This window comes from Dermacentor silvarum, chromosome 3, assembly GCF_013339745.2.
Source record: "Dermacentor silvarum isolate Dsil-2018 chromosome 3, BIME_Dsil_1.4, whole genome shotgun sequence".
Lineage (NCBI taxonomy): Eukaryota > Metazoa > Arthropoda > Arachnida > Ixodida > Ixodidae > Dermacentor > Dermacentor silvarum.
Genome location: NC_051156.1, coordinates 229,478,874 through 229,506,158, shown reverse-complemented (window position 1 = coordinate 229,506,158; position 27,285 = coordinate 229,478,874). Strand labels below are relative to the sequence as shown.

Below are 27,285 nucleotides of genomic sequence, written 5' to 3'. Positions count from 1 at the left end.
GGTTTAGTTAAAAATGATTCGCCGCCAGCATGTACATATGCAAACTATAGTGTTCACGGCAGTCACTTAGAATTTTGCTTTGTCTGAAAAACCGCGTTCTCAAGGGTTTAGTTAAAAATGATTCGCCGCCAGAATGCACATATGCAAACTATAGGTAACTGCACATCTAGTTAAGGCGCCTGCAAACGTATAGCTACGTGCGCGGCTACAACCAGGCATCATCGGGCTCAGCAGACTGCTGTGCAGAGAGCATTACAAGCCGCAGCTCGCCGTCGAGCCGGGCGGACAGTTCAGATCGTTCTCATGAAAACGAGGTGAAGAGACTTAGCCGCGAAGGCCCTGTTGTGCGTGGTGCCGAAATTGGAGCTACTCTTGAGCCGCTTCACCAGCTTACGCTGTGAGTGTGCTGCGTGTGCCGCGTGTGCCGCGTGTGCCGCGTAGGCCTGTGACTTGTTACAGGCCCCGCACTCACTCACGTTCACAGTCACCTCCACTTACACTCACAAGCACTCACTCACGTTCACACTCACCTCCACTCACAGTAGCGCACCCAGGATCTCTGCCAGGGGGGAGGGGTTGACAGTTTGCCAATACCATCTAAACAGACCTAATTTCGATTTATTCACGGTAAATTGTAAAAACAATGCGCTTTTTGCGAGTGTGCAGACGATTGCGCATCTTACACCTTAGTTGCAGCACTCAAATGCGTAAGAAAAGGGGTTACACAAAAGGGGGGGGGGGTTAAGTCGGCCTCAGGGGGGGGGGGGTTACAACCCCCGAATCCCCCCCCCCCCCCCCGTCGGTGCGCCACTGACCACTCACACTCACTGGCACTCATTCGCACTGACCTCCACTCACACTCACTGGCACTCACTCACCTCAACTCACTCACACTGGCACTCACTCGCACTCACCTCAACTCACTCGCATTCACCTCAACTCACACTCACTGGCATTCGCTCGCACTCATGTGCACTCACACTTACTGGCACTCACTCGTACTCGCACTCACCTGCACTCACACTCACTGGCACTCACTCACCTCAACTCACTCTCACTGGCACTCACTCGCACTCACCTCAACTCACACTCACTGGCATTCGCTCGCACTCACGTGCACTCACACTTACTGGCACTCACTCGTACTCGCACTCACCTGCACTCACACTCACTGGCACTCACTCACCTCAACTCACTCTCACTGGCACTCACTCGCACTCACCTCAACTCACACTCACTGGCATTCGCTCGCACTCACGTGCACTCACACTTACTGGCACTCACTCGTACTCGCACTCACCTGCACTCACACTCACTGGCACTCACTCACCTCAACTCACTCTCACTGGCACTCACTCGCACTCACCTCAACTCACTCGCACTCACCTCAACTCACACTCACTGGCATTCGCTCGCACTCACGTGCACTCACACTTACTGGCACTCACTCGTACTCGCACTCACCTGCACTCACACTCACTGGCACTCACTCACCTCAACTCATTCTCACTGGCACTCACTCGCATTCACCTCAACTCACACTCACTGGCATTCGCTCGCACTCACGTGCACTCACACTTACTGGCACTCACTCGTACTCGCACTCACCTGCACTCACACTCACTGGCACTCACTCGCATTCGCATCCACTCACACTCACTGGCTATCACTCGCACTCACCGACACTCACGCTCACTGGCATCACCTGCAAGCTGGGAAAGTGTTTTGTACAGGATATTTGTACAGGAAAAACATTGATTCACAGTGGAGGATAGGAACTAGGAAGCTTACCAGCAAGTATGTGACCGGTACGGTGAGCAACATGGCAACAAAGAACGTCAAGCGGGAAGTCAGAGAGGCTTAGATAATCTTATGGGTGGCGGCAATGGAAAATAAACCTTCTATGAGCAACTACTTAAGAGGAAAAAACGATCTCAAGAAAGAAACAATTCATGAAAACTCAAAGGGAAGCTCTTTACTTTTCGAAGCGAGATCGCGATGCCTTAGAACACGCACTTATAGAGGGATATACAACAAGGAAGAAGAAGCATGTGCTTGCTGCGGTAAAATTAGGGAAACGAGGGGGCATGTTTTACTAGAATGTCTGCCCAGCGGTCAATTTAGGCACCATTGGCCTCCTTGGGTTCAGGGATAGCAAGAGGAAAGTAAAGATGTCCGCAGTGGAGATTAGTGAGAGGAGATTGAAATAATAGTGAAAGAAAAATAGGGCAAGCAACAGAGGCGCCCAAAAACAAAGTTCCCATTAGGGGTTCAGAAAGTTTGGTGAGAGAAATTCTTCGGTAAGGGCCCCGTGACGCAAAAAATCCGGCGTTGGCGCGGGCGCGCCGGCGACGTTGGCAGAAATAATCATCCCGAACCACCCCGACCGCGCTGGCCTTGCGCGTGGCGCAAGGCGTTAATGAACAAAATTGAATTTCTTAAGGTAAAATCTGTCAGAAAAGTCGTAAAGTATGAATTCACCACAACCTACAGATGGGATAGCGTCGGATTGTAATTTGAGTATACGACAAAACAATATTAGTTGCCTGGAAGGCTCATAAGAAGCCAGGAATCTTTGAATACTGTCGCGTTCCACTTTTAAAGGCGAAACTTAAGCGTCCTCCCAATTTTTTTTAAAGATTGATAGGGCATTTTAATAACATGAGCTTGGCGGCGCAACCCACCGCCCCGTTCCAAAGGGGACGCTTCTAGCATCCATCCATCGATCCATCCATGTTGATCTACATCCGGTCTATCTACTTCCGTTGCCGGACGCGATCTCCTGCAACCTAGCCTATAACAGTGACAGCTTCTGTGAAGACACGTCTCACTTTCGCGTTATACCGATTCTTACGAAAGAGGGATCAGGCATAATTTTTTTTTTATTCTCTGTTATCCTATTAAAGCGAGGCTTTCTATGTCTCATTGATTCGTCGTGTGCGCCGAAAACGCATACGACATACGTATCGTGGAACGCTACAGTTTACATTCGCAGATGGACCAATAAGAACAATGTGAACTGCAACGTCACGCTACCCAGACGAACTGTATATATCTGCATTGCATTACGCGCGTCACGCAATGCATTCCCGGCCGTCACCATGGGTAGGCCGCGGGAGCAGCGCACAGCAGAAGAGGCTGGCGCACGCGAACGTAAGCGCGAGCGCGGTCGTGCCCGTAAGGCCGATCGGCAACGGCAGAGCCTCTGACCGTCTACCACAACGATCACAAGGCAATACTGTGGAAGGGTAGAGTGGTCCGTGAAAGTGTGAGTGTGTGCGTTTAATCAACGGCTACATGATATAAAATAAAGGCTATGCAACTTAACGAAATGGGTCTTCATTCATCTTCAACGTCCAAAAAATACAATCCTAAACAAGCAATCAAATCACATATGCATCGCATCTGGTCGCTCAGTATTTCTTGGGTTTGTTGCGTGGTCGTTGGCTTTGGACTTTGACTTTCATTCAGTTTGCATGCGAGAAAGCTTCGCGTTCAGCCATCTTTCTTTACGAAAGGGGCTTTGATTTTTCTCTTTCATTTCCTTTATCCGCATCTAATAGCACAAAATAGCTTGCTTTTATTTACAATGGCTAACCTGCCTGTCTTATCTTGCTTCCTCCTTCCTCTAAGAGCACGTCTCGACGTTATAAAAATAGGTGTCGATGATTTACTACAGGAAGCAGAACCATATCCATTTCATATCATACACTTCACATGTACATAACTCAGGATATTTTGAAAGACATCCGAATGTGTCCGACGTTTAAAATTACAGCGTTCTAGTTTAAGTTTCACTGGCATTATCGCCAATCAAGTCTATACCTACTTAATCTGAATGCAATGAGCGCGTACATACTGTAAACAAAGTCATAAAGCCATGACAATAAAGACGAACGGACGTAATGTTCTGAACAAGCAACTAAAGCACGCAAAATGCGTTCAGCTGCGTTTTCCACGCTATGCACAAACACATTTCACATATGCTTGGCTTCTTCAAAATTTCCTCCAATCGCTTGGGCTTACGCTTTATTTCACAGCCACATTTCTTCACATTCGCAAGTAATCGGTTGTCAGCTGGCACTCATTTATGACTTAACGACATTCAGCTGCACTTGTGTCCATTCACACTCCCCTAAACTAACTCAGTGACTTCCCACTCTATAGAATTGAGCACAAACATCTGAGAGGGCTCTCGAGTGTGGGTCTACCTGTAGTGATATTACAGCACGTGTAAGCGCTTTAATGTCTTCCGCATGCGTGCAATCTGCAAACAGGTGTCGCTTGCTCAGACCCACCCCCACGTATGTACTGGCAAAATATGAGCTCTTCCTTCTTCTGCTTCATCACATGATCTTTGCGCACTGCAATGAACTGCCATTCTTGGCATGATTTTTGCTTACCAGTACTTCCGTCTACTCTATGTAGTTGCACCCCGGAGGTTCTGCTTTCTTTTGTGCGTTGGTATTAGTGTCGACATTTGCCGCTTTATTCCTGTGTAGAAAAAAATCACTAAGGTGAGGATCAAGAAATTTGTTCAAATTTAATAGTTTGAGAACCAAAGATTTTATTAAGGCCAATTTTAGGGCTAGTTGGTGCCGCATAGACGAAAATCAACACTACATAGTATCACAAAAGCAACATGTCCGTCTATTTGATATTTTGGTTTTGTTTTTCATATTTTCAGCGAAAACTTTATAGGCTCACAAGTGTCGGCGGTGGTGGTGGTGTCATGCTAAAAAGTGGGCGGATCCTGGTGATTGTGCAGAAAGGGTCCAAGCTCAATGGCACATACCAGGGACAACAAAGAGATAAAGAGAGAGAAAACGGAAGAAAGAGAGAAAGAAAGAGAGAAATACAAAGAAAGAGAGAGAGAGAGAGAAAGAAAGAAAATCACCACGAAGGTCAGACACACACACGACAAGCTTCGCTTGCCCCCATTTTCTCGACAGGGGAAGGGCTGGTGATTTTTTTTTTTAGCTATGCAGCGCTGCTTTTCGACAACATTACGAGACCACGCAAGCACTGAAAATCAGATTTCTCAGTTTGCAATAAAACTTGAAACTATTACGCTCTACGTGAGATATCAGGCTGTCAAAATTTCGCCAGTGGCATAGAACTTCGTCCCTTCTACAAGTAACGAGTGCACTGCTCATTTCGAAGTCCCACTGTGCGAAATTCTGCTTCTAGCGCAAACCGACTCATCGGAGCTGCTGCGTCCAATTCTTGTGAACTCGGCACACTGTACAGGAACGCGAGGAACCTGCGCAAATCCACACACTACACAGAGGAAAGTGCCTAACTCACCAGAACATTGTTCGAAACATTACCGTCTTTCCACAAACTTCTAGCACGAAATGTAATGAATTGATTTCTCAAATTGCAAGAAGGTGATAAAATAAACGGAATATTTCATGGTTAGAACGCTACACACGAGCTTACTAGAAGCACTATGAAATGCAAGCACTACTGAAAGTTCGCGCATGCAGTTTTGACGATTGAGTTACCTGACTACGAAAGAAAAAAGAAGTAGCCAGCAATAATTCAATTGGAGGAACAGAAACGGAACTACGCCTGCAGTTACAGCTCACACTCCAAAACCTCGATGCGCGCGTCCGCATTAGTACACGCACAGTAGTTTAAATCGCCGAGATTCGTTATCTCCTGGCTCATAATAATGCAATGCCAGAAATTAAGCATTTACTAAGCTTAGCCTATGGCAAGCAAAAATCGACCTACTGAATCGGCAGAGGTTCCCAGCTGTACAGCACGCCAATATGCACCCGCCTGCACATGGCGGCCCACCGCCGCTGACCGCCCTTGTGCGACTGTCGCATTCACACGAGTTGTTGAAGTTGCACTGGTTTCTTGCAATTTCCGGTAACATCGATGGAATTAAACACCACTGAGATGACTGCGAGCGTTCATCGACGTCTCCAGATGACTCCATAACACGAACACAGTCGCGTAACGTCGCCGGTAGAAAGAAATGGCGATAATTGCCACCGAGAACAACCGACTCTTTCGCCCAAACTTTATGCTTCTGCCGGCTCACGACATGTTTTTGCGCCTTCCGCAGTATTTCCTCATCTGCTCCATCCCGTGATCGCTCAAAGCAACGCAGAGAGGCCACCACTTATATCTCAGTCTGTTCGTTGTCTTCTTTCCCCTTTCGCTTTTCTTTCACTTTTGAGACCGCACTCCTCAAAGCAGCTCCGCGCCTTACAGCTTTTACTTTGTAACACTCTCTCAAAGCTTCTGTGCGTTTTTTTTGGCGCCCATTTGGCAGGGCTACAAATGGACGGCTGACCCGACCAGGGGGTCGCAAATGACCCGACCAGGGGCGTTTTGTCACGCATGCTCTCGCTTGAAAGTACGTTTATGTGTGGTTGTCTAGGTTGGCTGAGAACGTGCACTTAGACCGTTATGTAGCACTAGACTAAGTGTTGCCAGTGACGCACAGGGAGTACACCGACCTCCTCCCTGCGCTTTTATTGCGATAGCAATTATATGGACACTCTAGGCGAATTTCTGCGGTCGCCGTCGCCGTGAGGTTCCGTATGAATCCACAGGCGAAAAAATGTCGCAGTTTCGCCCGAAAGGCGAAGCATCAATTGCGATAGCAAATTAGTAGAGAGCTATTCGGAGTAGGGATAGTAGGTTTATCGGCTGCATAAACTTGTACACATTCGCTTACTAACTGAATTAACAAGCGTGGTGTCAGCGCGCACAAGCAAACATGAATAGATCATACTGAATGACCGCAGACAACCACTGTCAAAACGCTGGCAGCAAGCGCAGCCGCCGCAGCGAGCGAAGGTCCGTGCGGTCTATTGCTTCAACGGAAACTGAGCGGTGAATGCACAGTAGTGCACTGCACGGGCCTGATTTTTCGGCCCGAGCCCGGCTCGGGCCGGCTTTACGATGCCCGAGCCCAGCCCGGGCCCGTCATACAAAGCTCGAGCCCGGCCCGGGCCCGGTCATACGTGTATCGCGTGACGCGATAAAGCAAGACGACCGCCTCGGGTTGCTTGAGAACGAACGACTGCCTTTATTCGAGTGCGCTTATATACATGTCGGTGGCAAGGGTGATAGCATGCGCGGAACACCGTCTGCGCATAGCGCGTGCTCGGTCCAGATAACACTCGATACATCCCCCTCTGTTTGAAAGGAGACAACACAGAAATTAACATAACACACTCGATACATCCCCCTCTGTTTGAAAGGAGACAACAAGGAAATTAACACAAGAAACTGCACTGCGTAGATTACGTGGATGGTTCATCTGTATGACAGTCCCGACATTGTTAACACAGGTTACACATCTGCTTCACGGCACTTGCACAAAGTTTCGGTTGTAAGTCAGATGGCGAGGGGGTCTACGTTGCCGTAGCGACCTCCTGAGAGCCGGAACAGGTGACGCACAAGTTGGGGCTTCGGACACAGTAGGCGTTGCGGCCCTTGGCACTGGTGACGCTTGTGTTGAACTGCCTTCATCGTCGCATTCGACAAGCTCTGGAGGATCTCTATGAAAGGCTTCTTGAGTGGGTAAAATGTGTTGCCGGTTACGTCGCAGAAGCCTACCTCCCTCTGTGAAGACGTTGTAGGACCGGGGTTGAGCCAACGGCTGTATGACCTTTGCTTTAGTAGTCCACGTCCCGTTCTTCACTCGTACGACGTCTCCTTTCCTTAGAGGAGCCAGTGGGCGCCTGTTGGTCTCCATTTGACGGTGCTTGAAGACCGGGTTTCCGGGCTTTCTTTGGATGCATGGCAACGTCGAGCGCAGGATCCGACCCTGGAGCAGCTCCGCAGGCGATCGGCCGTCGGCTTCCAGCGGTGTAGTCCTGTACGAAAGGAGCCCCAGCCAAACATCTTGTTTAGCTTCCATGGTTTTCTTTAAGATTCTCTTCACTATCTGTACGCCTTTTTCAGCAAGTCCGTTGGACTGCGGGAATCCTGGGCTGGAGGTAACATGCCGAAAGTCGTATGCTCGTGCAAATGCAGCAAATTCCTTGCTTGCAAATTGTGGGCCATTGTCTGTACACACCTCCATGGGGATACCATATCTGGCAAAGATAGCCCTGATTGATTCAATGACAGCTCTCGCCGACGTTTCTGTGAGCATATCTACTTCGGGAAAGTTTGAGTAGGCATCGTAGGCGCAGAGGTACGATTTTCCGCCGTAGTGAAAGAGGTCTATACCAACCCTATACCAGGGTTGGTCTGGCCCAGGACGCATCTGCAGTGGCTCTCGCGGCTGGCAGTACGCATACTTTTTGCAAACTGCGCAGGTCTGAACAAATTTGTCAATATCGGAATTCATTCCGGACCAAAACACTGAACGCCGCGCTCTTAATTTGCTCTTATTCAAGCCAACGTGTCCTTGGTGGATCTTTTCCAAGATTTCCCTTTGCATGTTTGCTGGTATTATAATCTTGCAGCCTTTAAGAAGGACGCCTTTGACTTCAGACAGCTCGCCAGCAAATGACTTAAGCTGTCCTTCGATAGGCAGGCCGGTAACAACGCTGTTACGAACAGAGCTTAAGTACGGGTCTTTGCTTGTTTCCGCTACAAGCCGGTTCCACGTGTCGTCACTGACAAGTGACGATACTAAACTTACAGCGTGCACGTCTGCGTCGTCAGTCGTGATGTCAGGCCCGTCGTCTTTGATTGAAGCCCGTGATAACAGGTCGGCGAGCACCAGCTGCTTCCCTGGAACGAAGCACAAGTCGATGTCGTAACGCAATAACCGCAGGAAAAACCGCTGCAGCCTGGGCGGAATATCGCCTATTGCTTTTTTATAGATGGCAATCAAGGGGCGATGATCAGTTTCTACTATGACCTTGCGTCCGTATACAAAGTGGTCAAATCGTTCACAGCCGTACAGAATGGCCATTGTCTCTTTTTCTATTTGAGAATACCGCTGCGCCGTATCCGATAATACCTTCGACGCATATGCCACGGGTTTCCAATGGCTGCCATGACGTTGTAGAAGCGCGGCGCCCATTCCATTTTGTGACGCATCGCAGGACACTTTAGTTTCTTTTTTGGGATCGAATATTGCTAGCAATGGGTGTTTGCTTAAGGAATCGCACAGTTGTTTCCACTCGTTCGCGTGGTTTTCTGACCATTCAAAAACCGCGTCGTTCTTGATCAAGCTTCTGAGCAGTGTTGTTTTCTGAGTGAGCGACGGCACGAACTTGGCAAAATAGTTTACAACACCCAGCATTCGTTGGACTGCCAGTTTATCGGCAGGCGGCGGCATTTCTATCATACCCTTTATTAGGGAAGGGCTGGGCCTGATGCCTTCAGCACCGATAACGTCGCCCAGGAATTCGATCTGTTCGACGCCGATTGTGCACTTTGCTCGATTGAAAGTTAAGCCCGCCCGTTCTGCAGCCTGTAGTGCAAGGCGCAGACGTTCGTCGTGCTCTCTCCTTGATGTACCCCAGATTAGTATGTCGTCAACATATACTTTTACACCAGGGACTGCTTCAAAAATTTCATTAAGCGTCTGCTGAAAGACCTCTGGCGCCGACGAAATGCCAAATGGCAACCTCAAAAAACGGTAACGTCCAAACGGCGTTGAGAATGTACAAATCCTCGACGTTTCTTCGTCTAACGGGATTTGATGAAACCCAGAGTTCGCATCCAATCGTGTAAAGACTACGGCGCCTGCGAGTTCTGCTTCGATATCTTCGCGTCTCGGCATTTCGTAGTGTTCCCGCTTTAGATTTTCGTTAATCTTTCGGGGATCAATGCAAACACGGAGCTTGCCGTCCTTCTTTCGTACAAGAACAAGTGGGCTCACCCAATCTGTAGGTTCCTTGACTTTGACGGCTATTCCTGCTCGCTCCATGCGCTGTAGTTCTTCCTTGAGTGGTTCCTGCAGGGCCAGGGGCACCCGGCGAGTTGTTTGGACGACTGGTTTTGCTCCCTCGCGAAGCACCATTCTGTAGCGTCGCTGAACGCAGCCTGTGCCAGAAAACAAGTGGGGAAAGTCTTTAATTACTTTCTCTGAGCTGTTTTCAGATACACTGTGGACTTGTCGGGACAGAAGTCCTGCTTGTTCACATGCTTGCAGGCCAAGTATCGCTTGACGTCCGTTGCGCACAATGAAGAAGTCCATTATGGTTTTGCGACTGTTAATTTCGACTTCTGCCCTGATAACACCCAAGTGTTTAATCAGACCCCCACCGTATGAACGCAAGATCGCACTGCTCGGTTGCAGTGGTGGCTTCGGGTGCATTTTTTTATAAGGTCCGAAGGGCAGCAAGTTGGCTTCAGATCCCGTGTCCACTTTGAGTTGCACTGACGCATTGTTCACGCGTGCTTCTACAGTCCAGTCGCGTTCACTGTTGATCTTGTTAACCGAAATATCTAGGACGTCAAAGTCGTCTTCCGACTCTTCCAGTTCGTCGACATTAGCACTCGCCCTACAGCAAACGGCGAAGTGGTTCTTTTTTTTGCACTTTCTGCATGCCTTTCCGAACGCAGGGCAATTACGCGGCTCGTGTGTTCGCCCGCATTTCCGACACTTGTAGTTTCTGCGGCTTTCAGTACGTGCCACAGGTCTTTGATTGCGCACCGGGTCAACCTGCTTTATATCTGGATCCCAAGCTTCTTGGTGCGAAGCGGATATTTCTGCCGCCTTGCAAGCTTTCTCGGCATTTTCCAAGGTAAGCTTGTTGTCTGCTAGCAGCTTCTCTCTTAATTTAGTATCCCTAGTTCCGAAGACAATTTGGTCTCGGACCATTGAATCAATCAATGCGCCAAAGTTGCATGCTCGGGCTTGAGTCTTCAAATCCCTCAGGAAATGTTCGAAAGGCTCACCCGACTCTTGGACCCTTTTCCGGAAGACGTACCGCTCGTAGACTTCGTTTTGTTGGGTGTCGCAGTACTCCTCGAACTTCTTGACCACCGTAGCGTAGTCAAGGTTGCTTTCGCCTTCCGCAAAGGTGAAGGTATTGTAGACCTCGATGGCTTCTTCGCCTGCGATACTCAGAAGAAGGGCACCTTTCGCACACTCCGGGCGAGGCTTCTTGTCGGTGGTTTCGGCCGACGCCAAGAACAGGTTGAATTTCTGTATGAACAACTTCCAGTTCCTACTGATGTCCCCTGTGAAACGTAGCGGGTCCGGTGGCTTTAGAAATTCCATCGCTGTTGTTTTCCAGGCACTTCTGACACCATGTATCGCGTGACGCGATAAAGCAAGACGACCGCCTCGGGTTGCTTGAGAACGAACGACTGCCTTTATTCGAGTGCGCTTATATACATGTCGGTGGCAAGGGTGATAGCATGCGCGGAACACCGTCTGCGCATAGCGCGTGCTCGGTCCAGATAACACTCGATACAATACGTGACCGAGACCAGCTCGGGCCCGGCCCGGGCCCGGCCCGGGCCCGTGGTTCTAAGCCCAGGCCCGTGGTTCTAAGCCCAGGCCCGTGGTTCTAAGCCCAGGCCCGTGGTTCTAAGCCCAGGCCCTAACCTGGCCCGTGTTACTGAGCCCGGGACCGGCCCGGGCCCCAGCGTTCATTACTAAGCTTAGCTAGGGCCCGCGTGTGCATGATCTGGCCCGGCCTGTAAGAAAAAAAAATATATTTTCTTTACTTACATATTGTACCGTATCTGTCAGCCTCACCTTCTCGAGGTTTAATCAGCTGCAGTATGTGAGCAATAAATGACCGAAATCTTTGTTTCTCCCACGGGAACATCAGTAATCCGGCCCATTGCCTGTGCTGCTATTTTTCCGCTGGTGCGCATGCACTTACCTTGATTTGTACGATATGGTTCTATGATGACATTTAGCGTGCAAATATACAGGGTGTTTCATTTTAGCTGAACCAAATTTTACAAATTGCGTGCGGCAGAATGCACAATTATAATAGTTTATCTAAACTACTCGATCAGGTGGCCATTACTTCCACGAGAAATCAAAACGATTAATTGAAGAATTAACCTAATTACGCTAATTAACTTTTATATTAATTATTTTACGGCACATCTTTCAATCTACGAATTATAGCCGCTGAGTTCGCAAGGCGTATCCACTTGGAACGAATTCTCAGGACTAAAACAGTTTCGAGATTTTAATTTTCAAAGTGTCCGACGAAATCAACGAAATCAAATCAATTTATTCTCCAGTTTACATGCTGGGCGGTCATTTTGTCTAAAAGCTACATACGTAGCTTGACGTGACCCAAAAGACCAGGCAAGGTGATAAATAGTACAGCAAACAGTGCGCGTACATGTACAATAATTCAGATATACTTCCACCTATCGCAGGAATTATTTATCGCAGGAAAATTAATTTATTATTGATAAATTATCGATTAGCTATTGATGGGCTATCGATTGTCCATCGCAAGATATTGGCCACGTATTTGGGCTAGGCTAAGCACTACCAAGTCATCCCCAAAATTTCCCGGAATTTATTGATTATTGATCGATTATCGACTGGCTATTGATTGGCTATCAATTGCCTATCGATGACTGACTATGTTTAAGTAGTTCACACTATTCTTAGCTATACTTATCCAGGCTCAGCTTCGCTAGTTAACAGGTGTATGTGCCATTGCGCTTGGACCCTTTCTGCACTGTTGCAAGGATCGGCCCACATTTTTTGGATTCAGCAGACACATTACGCCCGGCTGAAACAGCTTGCACGTGTCACTTCAGCTTGGCACAGAATGCATTGAGCCATGCAATGCATAACGGTCGCGTGTGCTCTAAGCCTACTTAGGCCCTTTAATGAACGGGCCCGAGTTTGGTCCGGGCCCGTGGCTTCAGCCCGAGTCTGGCCCGGGCCCGCGGCCTCGAGCCCGGCCCGGGCTCGCGGCTTTAAGCCCGGGCCCGGCGCGAGCCCGCCGACAAACTCTTCGGACGGCCCGGCCCGGCCGGCGGGCCGGGCCGGGCCCGGGCTTTCGGGTCAGCCCGGGCCCGTGCAGTGCTCTAATGCACAGCGCATACAAAGGTCAGAGCCGTGCGGAGATCGCTTTTAAGAGACGGTGCGGGTGACCGCCTCAGTCGGGCAAAGTTCAAGCGCTGTTGTTGGCAGAGTAGAAGCTGCTCTCTCCCTCCCTCCCTCCTGCGCTGCCTTCCCGCTTTCCTCCTTTCGCGTGGGAGATTGAGTGGCCAGTTCCCCTTGCGCCCGGTTGCAAGATACACATTTGGTGCCGCAGCACAGCGTCGCCCCGCCTCCCTCGCTCGCATACTCCCACGGCCTTTCGCGCGGCGGAAGTCGCGTTTGCTTTCCGCCGTGCGTTCGCTCTCCGTGATAGCGCGCGTCCCCCGCGCGCTTTCACTCGCACATACGGCGCGCGGCGACGATTTTATTCCCCTTGGACTTTATACGAAACCTCACAGCGACGGCGACGCTGACGGCGGAAATCCGCTTGAAGTGTCCATATAATTGCTATAGCAATAAAATCGTCGCCGCGCGCCGTATGCTGTATGTGCTAGCGAAAGCATGCGATGGTGAGTCGGAAATCGCGGCGCGCGCACAGAAGGGCGGGAAGCGGGAAGGAAGCACACAGTTTTCCAGTCGTGCACAACGCTCCGGAGGGGAGGGTAGGGAGGCGGAGGGGCCGTGCTTTACTGAGACCGCGCGCTCCCGCCAGGCCGGACGGCTCCGAAGGGAGGGGGTGGCGTTCTGCGCCGCGAGCGGCCGCCCGCACGGCTTGAAAGGCATCTGCGGCGGGGGCAGAGTCCGCCCTCTCTGTGTTTTCGCGGCTAAGATCTCATTCATGCGAGAGACGCCACGAATCTCAATTCGCTCGCTGCTGCTGCTGCGCTGACTCACTCCAGCGTTTTGACAGCGAGTTTCCGCGGTCATAGAGTGAGATGCGTCCATGTTTGCATGTGCGCGTGTGACACCATGCTTGTTAATTTAGTATAGTGTGCTTATGGTTACAAGTTTATGCAACCGATAAAACTACTATCCTTACTTTGTATAGCTGTCCACTAATTTGCTATCGCAATCGATGCTTCACATTTGGGGCGAATCTGCGACTTTTTGTATGCCCAGGCTTCCCCGTCCCGCCCCCCCCCCCCCCTCCCCGAAAACGTTTCTTACTATGCTACTGCATGTTGCGTAGGATGAAAATAAGTATGCATCGTAAAACTAAGTGAGCTTCACATACGGATTCCAATGTGTTCTTTCCTTTCTTTCTTTTTCACTGTTGCAGCTCCATCAACTTCGGCGCATTCGGTTACCTCGTGGCCCATGAGATGCTGCGAAGTATTATGTTTAGTGGTGAGTGCGCCCCGTCGACACGGGGTTTTGTGCTCTGCGTGCTTGCTAATATTTTAAGACATTCAAAAGGTCGGAAAGCTCCTGGGCTTCTTATCACAGATCGCGTACATTAAAACATATGTTGCAGTATTCTTATCAAAAAGAAAAAAAAATAGCGCTCATTAGTCCGCACAGCGCTGTTTGCGGCAGTTAATTTGATCCTGGAATCTGTGTTGTCGCGTGGTTGCTTTCAGGCAGCGTCATAGACGTGGACGGCAGCTTCCGCAATTGGCACTTTCGGGACACTTCGGCCAAGTTCCGCATCCTGGTGAACTGCTTCGAGTCCATGCTTCGCCGCACCATCACAAATGAACTTATGAGAAGGGTACGGAGCACCTCATCATAACGTGGGACATTGTATGCTTAAGTCGATGCGCATTCCTACGTTCACTTGTGCAATAGGATGCGAGAATGTTTCTTCCATGCAGACGACGCACTTTTGTTCAGTCGAAGGAATCAATCGCGTGAGAGCTCGCCGAGCGGGAACACTGGCTTGCCGCCATGAGATGTGACAGCCCTGATTGGATGCTATCCAGCATGGCTGTTGAAGGAACGTTTATCCAACTAAGCCATGTATAACAGACGAGCAGTAATATCGCAAGAACCTCGGGAATTCACGTGGCTGCTTGCCATTTCCGGTATTCAAAGAACGAAGCCAGTACGGTGGCCTGATATCTGAAGATGCAAATCAGCCACAGTCACAATTGACTCAGGTTACTCTTGTTACGCCTTATTGTCAAATTCTTTAATTGCGGCATTTTGAGCCAATCGGAGAGGACGTCCTTTGGGCCATCTGACAAGGTGGCGAATTCGACCATGTCCACAATAGCACCCTCCCAAGCAAACGTTGAAACTTGGCTGTTTTTGCGGCAAGGCCTCGTCCGCTGAAAAGATGCCTAAGATCAAGGCTAGCAGTGACGTCAGATCTCATGCACGTTCTGCAGAGGTTGTGGAAAAGAGCGGGATAAGTTCCAGTTGAGTGCAAACCGAATGTTGACCTGGGAAGCAGCTTCATGCAGGCCTTCCTCTGCTTTGTGTATCTACTTTACTGCAGGAGGACATGTTGTTGGACTAGTTAGTGCTTGCCTGGGAAAATAATATTTTGCGCAGTGGCATAACCGCAAAGGAAGACACGCAAGCACATGTCACAGCGTGTGTGTTTGTGTGTGCTTTTATTTTCCAAATAAGGCGGCCTTATTTAGGGCTATTGCAGGAGTGGGATACAAGTGCAAGCACAAAGAAAGAAGAAGCAACACAGTATAAAGAAGTGGTAAAATAAACATAGGTTGGTATATTGTCAGTGCGGTACACTGGAGTGCCTTTACAAAATCTGACAGCGGCAGTTCACAAACAGAACCGGGAATCTCGTTCGAGCACTCGACACCATGCGGGAAATAAGTATGAAGCGCAAATAAATGTGGCATCCTTGGGAAAGCACAGACAGGCGGCGGACAAGCTGAGTCAACTAGGAGTTTCGTAGAATCAACGTTGCCTAGTGGATATAGCAAAGGAAAGTTCAAGGAATTCAGGGAGGACGAGGGCCAATCGTAGCTGTGACAAATGAAACCGAACCGCTTTACTTTGCACAGATTCAGTTTTGGTAATGTCGCACTGCTTATATGAACTGCAGATGCACGAAGCGTACTCTAATACAGGGCGATTAAGTGTTTTATTAGTTAGAAATTTAGTCTTCGGTGTTTTGATTGACGTTCGTCTTACATAAACTACTTTTTTAGTGCCATTGCTGCAATGTGATCCATATGCCTTTACCATTGCGTGTTTATTAACTTATTACAAATGGTCTCAAGACCTGAAGGCGCTAAAGAAATAAAGACATATGCATTTATCATATGCTTATATCATAAAGACATATGAATCATCCGCCCCCAGCGGGGAAGCGCGACGTTGCATACGCCATCATCGCCCTTTACTGCCGGCCGTCGGTGAGTAAAACGGCTCCCGGCAGCCGAGGCTGCGGTTTCTTGCACAAAACGAGAAAATGCGGCCAGAAACCGAGCCAGGATAGACCCGACAGTGCGAAAAAGAAAGGGAAAGCGCGAGCGGCATAATAAAGCCGAGCTTCGACGCTTGTCGCAGCTGGCCTCGTTCTCTCCTATTTTCGGTTAGTGTGAGTTTCGTGGGCCAGCAAAACCAGCGCAGCATTACGTGATAGCGAAACTGCGGAAACGTGAAAACGCGGGCGGCGCAGAGTGGAGAAAAAACGAAACCTTTCGACCACCAGCGTCGTTGTCCAAGGTAACGCCAAAAATGTCTTTTATTGCGATAGCAATTATATGGACACTTCAGGCGGATTTCTGCCGTCACCATGAGGTTCCGTCCAAAGGCCAAGGGCGATAAAATCGTCGCCGCGCACCGTATGCTGTATGTGCGAGTGAACGCGGGGCGGAGAGCAAACGCGACCGTCGCGCGAAATGCCGTGGGGGGATGGGAGGGAGGGATGGGGGCGAGGTTGTGCTACGGCACCAACGGCGCAAGGGGAACTGGCGACTCAGTCTCGCACGCGAAAGGAGGAAAGCGGGAAGGAGACGCGGGAGGGATTCTACTCTGCCCGCAACTACGTACTTGTACTTTGCCCGGCTGCGGCGGTTGCCCGCACCTTTTTTTGAAAGTGATCTCCAGACGGCTCATAGCTTTGTATGCGCTGTGCATTCACCGCTCAGTTTCCGTTGAAGCGATAGACCGCACGAACATTCGCTCGCTGCGGCGGCTGCGCTTGCTGCCAGAGTTTTGACAGCGGTTGTCTGCGGTCATTGCAGTGTGATCTATTGTGTATGATGTTCCACAAAACGGTTAACATTCCCTTAGTGCTTAGCTATGAGAGACATTGCATTTTACAAGGAAGAAAATCTTGGTATTGGTATTTGATGTCAATATTATAAATGCGTGTTAGAAGGAAACTGCACAGCGAACTTTTTATAATGATTCTCATTACTATGGTAAGTTGTTCTAGTCCAATATGGCTACTTTATTAATGCGTAAAAGGAAGATTTAGGCGCGCATTTTGCATGAAAACGTTTCGAATACTTTCACCGTTCTCTGAAACAGGCACCCAGAAAACACATTGTTCATGGCTTTTAACACGACGGCGTGTCATGTATAGTATGTATATACATGACGTATACCATAACAGAAATCACCTGAAAGAACAGTTTCGTGGTTAAGATCGAGAGCCTATCAATTGCACACGAGAAAATGTTTCATAGTGACCCTCAGTTGCCTTTATCGACATCATGGTACCGCCCTTACGCAAATAAATCTACCTACTGTCGTTATGGCGAGGCATGCATTATTCGCGAAACCCATCAGTTCAGTGCAGCTTCGAATTGAAACCATGAAGCAGTTCTTTAAGCGCCAATTGCAATACCTAAGGTATACTCGAGGCTATATACAGCGCAGCTTAGGTTGCGCTGAAGAGGAAATTTCAAACGCCTTCTGCCTCACCATGTCTCGATCCTGCGTTATTTACCTACACATACTGAGTACACAAACTGAGGTGCTGGGCATGAGTCGAAGCCCCACGAACGAAAGCCAGCGTAGCCCCGACCACCAGCGAGTCCATCCCGTGGAACTGACACCTATGCACCAGCGGACCAGCCGCCGTCTTCGAGGTGACTCGCCCGTTTTGGCCCTCTTCTGTTCACGCCAAGGGAAACTCGGACAACGGACGCCGCCACAATGACTAGCCAGGTAACACCGGCACAGCTGGTCGTAAGCCAACCTCGCAAGCCTTGCCAACATTCCATGGTGACTCGTTCGAACACGTGGAAGACTAGTTGGAACTGTTCTAGAGAGTGGCAAGTTTTAATGAATGGTATGAGAGACAGAAGCTCCGTAACGTATATTTCGCTTTGGAGGACTTCGCAAAAACATGGTATGAGAACCACGAACCCTCTTTGTCCTCTTGGGACGAATTTCGACGACAACTGCTAGCAACATACGCCAGCACGGATCGTAAAGAAAAGCCGGAAATTGTACTTCAAGCTAGGAACCAGCTCACAAACGAGAACGTGGCGATGTACATCGAGGATATGTCCCGCGTGTTCAAGCGTCCTGATCCCACCATGAGGGAAGGTAAGAAGCTGCGCCATCTCATGCGTGGGGTAAAGCAAGAACTCTTCGCAGTTCTCGTCCGAAACCACCGCGCACGGTCGCAGAGTCCCGAACCAAAGCAACGACCATCGAAAAGACGCTGGAACGGCGGGCTCGGCAATACAACCGGGAGGCAAGCTGTGCACCTGCCCATGTCTTCTCTGGAGGCGTGCCGAACGACCTTGAAGCCCTGCGGGAGCTCATCCGGTCAGTGACCAGGGAAGACCTCAACAAGTTGCAGACACCTCAGACTATAACTGCACTATCTATCGTCGACGTTGTCCAGGACTAACTGAGGCAGGTCATAAGGGATCCAGAGCGTGAACCACAGCTGATGCGGCGCACCCCGATGTACGCCGACGTACTCAGGCAACCCGCCGTACACAGTAGTGGAGCAGTTGCCACGACCGTTCCCTACCCGCCGACAGCACGCAGTGCACCTCGTCTACTGGAACCACCGGCTGCCTATCCACCTCCAGCACGTAGTGCACCTCGTTTTGTGGAACAAAGGCCCCGGAAAAGGGACATCTGGCCTGACCATGAGCGCAGACCTCAGTGTTGTCACTACGGAGCAGAGGGTCATCTGTATAAGTTCTGCCCGTACTGTCAAGGTGGATTAAAAGGTTTTCCCTTAAGTGCACCATGCCCCCGAAACGGTGAACGGAAAACTGAAGCAAGCGACCTGTGGAGGTGAGGTAGCTGAGAACCAGAGTTTCGAAGATCCTCCAACACGGTTCAAGTGTGATGACGACATAATTCCAGTAAACAGGTGCAGGAACGAAACGATTACATCAGATTTGCGGTTGATTATAGACGGATGCGAGCTGAATGCCTTAGTCGACACCGGCGCTGATTATTCGGTAATAAGCTTCAAGATGGCGAAAAACTTGAAAAAAAGTTGTGACACAGTGGACTGAACCGCAGATACGCACGGCAGGTGGTCATCTTATTACCCCCCTTGGCCGATGCACCGCAAGACTTACGATAAAAGGCTTCACTTACATTTCTGACTTTATTGTACTGCCAGAATGTTCACGGGAACTTACATTGGGAATGGATTTTCTACAAGCTAACGGCGCCATAATTAACCTGCGTCGGCCCAGTGTGTCTTTCTCGACAAAACAAGCTATACCTGTGGAAGAATCGGAGGAGCGACGTCTTGCTGCACTGCGCGTCGTTGATGACGTAACTGTGCCGCCACGCTGCAGTATAATGGTTCTTGTGGAGAATGAAACATTTTGCGACCGCGAAGGCATAGCGGATGGAAACATAGAGCTCTTTTTGAACAAAGGTATTTGCGTGGCTCGGGGTCTTGTGTACTTAAGCAATGGCCGTGCAAATGTCGCACTTAAGAATTTCGGAAATGAATTTCAACACATCGCACAAGGAACAGCTATTGCATTTTTCCACGAGTTCTGTGTAGTGACCGAATTATGCAGCCTAACGACAACGTCAACTGCTCTGCCAGGAACCTGCAGTGTCGACAGATCAATTACCGTCAACCCAAGACTTCCGGAAGCCCAAAAGAAACAGATACATGCCCTGATAATGGATTTTTTTTACTGCTTCTCTACTTCGTCGAAGGTACGGCGCACGTCTGTTGCAAAGCACAGAATCATAACAGAGGACGCCACAAGACTGGTATGCCAGCACCCGTATCGAGTTTCACCAAAAGAAAGGGAGATCATCAAGAGGCAAGTAGAGGAGATGCTTTCAGATGACATTATTCAGCCTTCCAGCAGTCCATGGGCGTCTCCCGTAGTGCTCGTTAAGAAAAAAGATAACACACTTCGATTCTGCGTCGACTACCGTAAATGGAACAGGGTAACTAAGTTCTCGGTTCCTTTAAGCATGGCGGCCGGAACCATTTCTTGCTCAGATACCCCCGAAAACAGGAGCTTTCCAAGCGTAGCTAGGTTATCGACCACTGCTGCTTGGGAGTATCCACGAAGATGATCGACCGAAAATATGGTGCCATGGGTGGTATCCTCGGTAGGTCACTTCCGGCAACTTTCGCGAGATTTCCCGCGACTGGAGCACTGGACCTATTGGCGCCTACGAGCGACAGCATTCTTGGCAAAGTGCCAGTAACTCCGTTTCATCTATATCAGCAGGCAACGCTACTCAGGCAACACTCTGCGCCTTGTTTCTGCGCAGTTTTATATGTACGACAGTTTCTACGAAGTAACTACTACTAGTACTTATATTGCAACAACCTGTGGATGCAAGGTTACGTCATATGTCGGATTATCTACAGGTGTGTGCTTTTGCACTCCCACTATGCGAAGCTACTACTATGTTTTGGTTGCGAGCGCTGCATTGTGGCCGCGCTGGTCTCAAAAACGTGTTGCTCCGCTCTTTTGGTGCTAAATAGGTTCACATATGCGACATTGTACATGCGACGCCTTCCAAATGCAATTAGTACGCCATATTTCGGGGCATAAAAGTACGAGAGTTAATGTCGATTTACATGATGCATAATTTCTTAAGACCTCATGTGACGCACCATTTCTAGGTGCTGTCCAGCCTTCGGTGCATGCGATGTTCCAAACGCAGTTCTCACGAAAGTATCCTCGAAAATCATAGACCAAGAATACGCACCAAGTACGTGCCTACCAGTGAACAGGGACCGAAATTGGTAGCGCGTGCTCTTGTTTTGCCCATCGGTTCGGACACCGATGCTCGGGATGGATGAATGAAATGGTGTCATATACTGTATATAGATCGAGAGGCGAGCATCGCGAAAAAGACTTGATAGAAAGGCAAGTAAGGCAAACACAGCGCTGACTGTCGTCTTATATATGTTATATATATGTCATACATACGCAGGTTCGTGCCAGCAGCTTGGCGCTGTCGCAGATGCTCAGCCGGGAACTCGTCATCGGTTCGACCGCTCTGCCGGCCGCTTTCAAGGTCGGTTCCTTCTTTTCGCGGAGCCATGACGTCATCTCATGGCTAATTCTGGATTTCCATAGTGTAATGGCGTTATTCTCAAGTTCAAACTCGCGTCACGCAGCTGGTCACCTTCGAAAGTGACCGATCGTGCAATCATTGCCCTAGTTGCAGGTTGCTGCAACTCGTAGCGTATGACGGTGTGCTCCACACTAAGTTCCATACAATGCTGCACTCTGGTGGCGATGCAATGCGCTTGTCTATACCGGACTTTTTTTTTTGCGCGTGTTTAAGACCCTAGATGGTCACCTCCACTGCTTCATAGCCACTGTATTAACGCGATAGCGTAAAAAGGCCCCGTGTCGCAGAAAACCCGGCGTCGGTGTCAGCGTAAGCGCCGGCGTTCGTGGCGGAGAAAATTATCCCGAACCACACCGACCACGCAGGCCCTCCGCATGGCGCAGAGGCCATAGTGAACTAATTGGATTTCGCAAAGTAAAATACGTCATAAAAATCGCAAAGTACGACTTAACCACAACCTACAGGCATGATAGCGTCTGATGATAATTTGAATATACGAGAAAACATAATGCTGTTACGCGGAAACTCAACCACAAGCTCCTTTGCAGGATTTCTACCACTGATAGAGTGGCGTGCCGCGGTTCTCTCCTTGCAAAAATACCATCCAGATGGCGTTCGCCTCCTCGGCAGCCGCATGCGGAGGCGAAGACGGGCGAAGTTGGAGAAAAAAGAAAGCTGCAGTTGCCGGTAAGCGACTTTACAATTGCTAGTAGGTACAGCGGGGGCGTAGCACTGCGGGTCCCTTGACATCCGCTTAACACGTGTTGCCATGGCAATCGTGGAGACGCAGCGACAAAGCGACCTTGCCGAGCGCAGCTCCTAGGTGTATAGGGACCGAATCGTTTAGGGACTTTTTACAAGGCGCGTTGAATGTGTGGCGGTGTCTATGCCCCGTCGCCCGCGTTTTATTATTCTAGCGTTTGTTCTAGCGGTGAAAAGCCGTGCAGTAGTGGTGGTGTGGCATGTAGGCTTTTGAACGAGACTGTCTTTCGAGGGACCGCCAATAGTTTGTGCGCAGGCGCGAGTACAAGCGGGTGCGAGAGAGAAAATTTGGGGGCTTTTTTGCCCCTTGCATATCTGACTTTGCCTAGGTACTACGGCGGAGAACTTCCTTTGCTCGTTTTGTATGCGTTTGTCCCTAGGCTAGCCGGCATGTGCGTTTGCGTTGATTTTGCTCTTGTGCTCCTACGATGTTTCTGGTGAGTTGCGTTGTTTGTTCCAACGGTAGCATAGAAAATCGTGCGATAGTCGCGAGGGGATCACTGAACCTGTGAGATTGATGACGAATCTGATAACTAATTCCAAAGCACTCCGTGCTCATGTATTGGTTATCAGTGCATACTGCACCGTTCAGGAGATTCGCGTGAGCGAAAGCACTTCTACGTGTTGAAACACATTTAGCACCCTGTAGGTGGCTCTGTCTGCGCAAGCAGATACTGCTCTCGTTTGTGCCCCGGTGCCGTGACGGAAGCCGCGGTGCCGGGCACCGACGCGAAGCGGCGGTCGTTAGGGTGTTGCGAAGCTGCAGCTCCGCAACACCCCAAATAAAAAAATACTGCTCCAGTCAGGTACACTGCTCCCTCCCTGATAGTGAGATCATATTTTGATCATCAAAACAGTGATGCGTTTATTTAGGAATAGCATCGATCCCTTAACAGCAGCCACAGTTGTACAAAGAGGACCAAAGAAGGTTCTCCGCCGTAGTACCTAGGCAAAGTCAGATATTCAAGGAGCAAAAGCCCCCAGATTTTCTCTCTCGCACCCGCTTGTACTCGCGCCTGTGCACAAACTACTGGCGGTGCCTCCAAGCGGAAGTCACGGGACCACGCACCCGCTGTACCTACTAGCAATTGTAAAGTCGCTGTCGCGAAGCCTGACAAGCATTCAGGGACCTGTGAATACTATCGCGTTCCACTATTAAAGACGAAGCTTAAGCGTCCTCCAATTTTTTTGTTTTGTTTTTGACTTCGTCAATGAACTCACGCAGCGCAACGCTAGCATTTTAGCTAAGCACATAGTTTCTTCCTTCAGTACAAACAGCCACTTATACGCTTCTACGTCAGTACGCGATTTGCGTAGCTCTTTGCGTCCATCAGTTTTCCCTATTTGGGACTCACATTGATCACACAAGTTGCGCGCAACATTCGCAAACTGCCAACAGACTTTTACACCCGTGCTGCCCATCCGTCCCTTGCGCAGGCGTACCGCACGTTCATGGCCCGCTACGAGGGTGAGTCCGAGTTCAGCTCGCTGCCCCGGGTCCGCTTCTCTCAGAACCAGCTCTTCTTCCTCTACTTCGCCAAGGTACCTGAGGGTGATATTGATGTGGTCGTCTTGTTCGAATAGAAGCCAGTTAAACAAGTGCAACTAATTACACCTTGCACTTACAGGGCATTATGTAATGTCCCTTATGTAATGCCCAAACCCAGGGCCCTTAAGGGACAATAAAGGATGATGATGATTATTAAAACGAAGGTTGCAGGGATGTGTAGAGTGCGTTTTCGTGCAGGGTCGGAAGCCACGGCCAGCCGCGTGCGTGCAAGCAGACAACCCAATTCACTTGCCAGAACTAACGACATTTAGAAGAGAGACACAAATTCAGACATACGCAGATGAAGTAGACCGGACGAGCGTCGCTACCAAATGTTTTATTAAGCCTTCAAAATTCGCCTGCATATACTGCACACACAGGCACACGCAGAACCGCACATGGAAACAGATGGAATGGTTTTCAAGTTTCATGCCACAAGTTCCAACAGCCGCTTTCTGTCCGATACACGGTTATATATATCTCCACCCGCCGTGGTGGCTTACCGGCTATCGTGTAGCGCTGTCGCGGGATCGAATCCCGGCCGCGGCTGCCGCATTTTGATGGGGGCGAAATGCAAAAAACGCCCGTGTCATGTGCATTTGGGGCACGTTGAACATCCTCTGGTGGTCGAAATTAATCCGAAGGCCACCACTAAAGCGTGCCTCGTAATCAAATCGCGGTTTTGGCACGTACAACCCCAGAATGCATTCACATCTATCTCCGCTTTCTTTATGTGGTAGGCTTCTAAAATATACCTCGCGATCATGTTCTTGCTTTTCCCAATAATCTTTATATCTGAGAAGCACTGCTCACATCCGCAGGAAGCACAATGTGCGTGCAAGTGCGCAACATTTTATTTCTCATTGCTAAAGCATGTTCCCGTGCACAGTCGTTTACGCATCGGCCAGCTTGCAATATGTAGCACTTGCCAGAACAAAGAGGTATACGATATTGTCACGTTGTAGTGACGAGGAAGAACACAGTAGCAAAACTGTGCATCACGAAACTAACATTTTATTGGGCGGACCTGTGCCCACAGAAGCAAGTGGCATACGAAGCACAACGATAGCGGCCAGCACAAATATGATCTGCGGATGACACTGGATGAGACGCGTCGGCTATTTTCATATGGCTCAATGAACGTCACGCAAGTTCTAGAACGTGTCTTTCGCTGTGCGATAACCTTTGTTATACGGCGAAACGCGGTCACCGGATAAACAAGGATGCGTGTCAATGTACCACACCTACGGCGCAATCAACAAACCACGTGGTTCTCGTGATGTCCACGATGCAAGTGCAGCTTTCTTTGCCTACCCTGGTTGTCATGCGGAGGAACAAGTACGATGACGACGAGGAGCACACGGCGTTCCAGGCGCGTGACCCGAGCCGTGAGAAAAAAATCACCGCATATGCACGAAGTCAGTCATGATGAGTGGGGCGAAGCACTGGGGACCGTAAAATCACCCGTGGTGCCCCACTCGCGCATGTAAATGCGTCACAACGCCGTGTACAGTATATACAATGTGTTTTATTGCTCATAACGCGTACATCGTGTTGAGTTCCGGGTTTATTACTGCTTTATGGTCGGTGAAATGCAGAGCCAGCTGTTCTTCTAGCGGATACATCCTAAAGTTTGCAAAGACGAGGTCTATGCGCGTTCCCCTCGTGGTCGTGAGTTGCTTGTAGTCGTAAGAGATGCACCGTAAGAGAGCAGCTTGTTGTCGCCGTTGCCGTTTTGCCGTCGCTACCCTCGCTCTCGCCTCCAGGGTAGTTTGCTGTCGGCGTTGCCGACGAGCCGCCGCTTCCCGCGCCCTCAAATCCGGGTCCGCTTAGCGTTTTTGTTGCTTTGCCGATGTTTCCCGCGCCCTCGCCGCCGGAGTAGCTTGCTGTCAGCGTAGACGCTGAGCCGCAGCATGCCGCGCCTTAGTCATTCGTCCATGGCACAAAGAGATTGTGTGGTCTGGAACGCGACATACACAGCAGCACCATCTCGTGTATAGACGTTGACCCGCTGCATGCAACGTTTCATCCATGACAGACAGATGGCGCGGCAGTCGATGTGAGCACGGACAACGTCGATGATGCTGATGATGGTTTATTGGCATCCCCTTTGAAACGCGGCGGCGACAAATAGTCACCAAGCCTGCTTGATTTAATCAGGTATACTATACATGTGCTTTATCTAGCATTTTTCTATACCACTCATTATTTTTATTTTTCAAAATTTTACCTTGTACCGCTGCCTATGATTTTAAGAGATCACGTCGTATCCATCTTTTCCCTGCTTTTTTTTCCACCAGTACTCTAATCGTCTCTTACTGATCTCTACGGTTGATCTGTTTATGTTTACTTCCACTTTAAACCCAAGCGCTTCTGGGAGCTGCACGTTACCTACGGTTCTCGCTGGGTGGATGCCGTCGCATTCCATTAGGATGGGCTGAGTGGTCTCTGGATCTTTACCGCAGCATACACATGTCTCATCTAGTTCCGAATATTTGTTCCGATATGTTTTCGTCCTTAGGCAACCGGCTCGAGCCTCAAATAGCAAGTCACTGCCCTTTGTGTTATCGTACAGATTTTCCCTTCTAATTTCTTTCTTCTCATTCTTGTAAATCTCCATTGTCCTTTTCGTTTCCATTCTTTGCATCTAATTCACGGACTCTATTTCTCTCACTTTCTTTCTGATGACTCCTGGTTGTCTATTTACAGTTTCGATTATCCTGTACGTGGTTGTTGCTGCGCGCCATACCCTCCCAGTCTCCCTGAAAGCTGCGCGCCATACACAGCAGCGCCATCTGGTGTATAGACGTTGAGCCGCTGGATGCAACGTTTCATCCATGACAGACAGATGGCGTGGCAGTCGATGTGAGCACGGACGACGGCGGACGGACAAGGCTATAGATCCTAAGGCATAGGCGGAAAGTTTTCATTTGTCCGGGGGGGGGGGGGGAGGGGGAGGGGCTGGGGCCCGACCAGCTTTCCGAAACCTACCCAAATAAATAAATAAATAAATAAATATATCCTCTGCCAACAATTTTCTATTTCTAGCTTTATGGCGAATTCCAGTATATCGACACTCCAGGCCAATTGTCGCGGTTGTCGTCGCCGTGATGCTCCGCATTAAATCCAAAAGTCATATACATGAGCAACCCATAACTTTAGGTGCGGGAAAAAGCACGTAACAGTGAGCGCAAAGGATGGCGGCTTGATGGCATTATTTCCCACGAGCTCAATATTCGGGTTAGTTGTAGGTCGCGTAATCAAACGCGAATGGGAAGGAGAGCACGCGTCTTCTCCTCTGGCCCTGCCGTAGCTGTGAATGACTGTGCGCGGCTGACGCTTATGGGGCCCGCGTGCCATATCTAATTGTTGGTAATCATTGGTGGGCGCAATGATAAAGGGCGACCAGGGATGGCTGCTAACTTCATGCGTGCTGTCTTCCTTGCCGGGATGTCTTTCTGCGCCCCTAATGTTCGCCTCCGCTGCCGTTCGCCTCCGCTGCCGGCGTTCTTCACAGTGCTTGCGTTGTGAAAGCGATTGGTCGAGGTCATCCGGCGAGATATTTACAGATTTGCATGGCCCGTGCTTTACTATGTCC

The 27,285-nt window shown here is 49.6% G+C and overlaps 1 protein-coding gene across 1 annotated transcript in view; it reads left to right on the top strand.

Annotated features, from left to right (window-relative positions):
* Positions 1–27,285, top strand: part of LOC119445253 (uncharacterized) — a 148,875-nt gene that overhangs the window by 66,872 nt on the left and 54,718 nt on the right. Inside the window, exons 5-6 of the mRNA XM_049664964.1 lie at positions 14,187–14,254; positions 21,233–21,316. Coding sequence (XP_049520921.1) covers positions 14,187–14,254; positions 21,233–21,316 — 152 coding nt within the window. The remainder of the gene's footprint in view (positions 1–14,186; positions 14,255–21,232; positions 21,317–27,285) is intronic.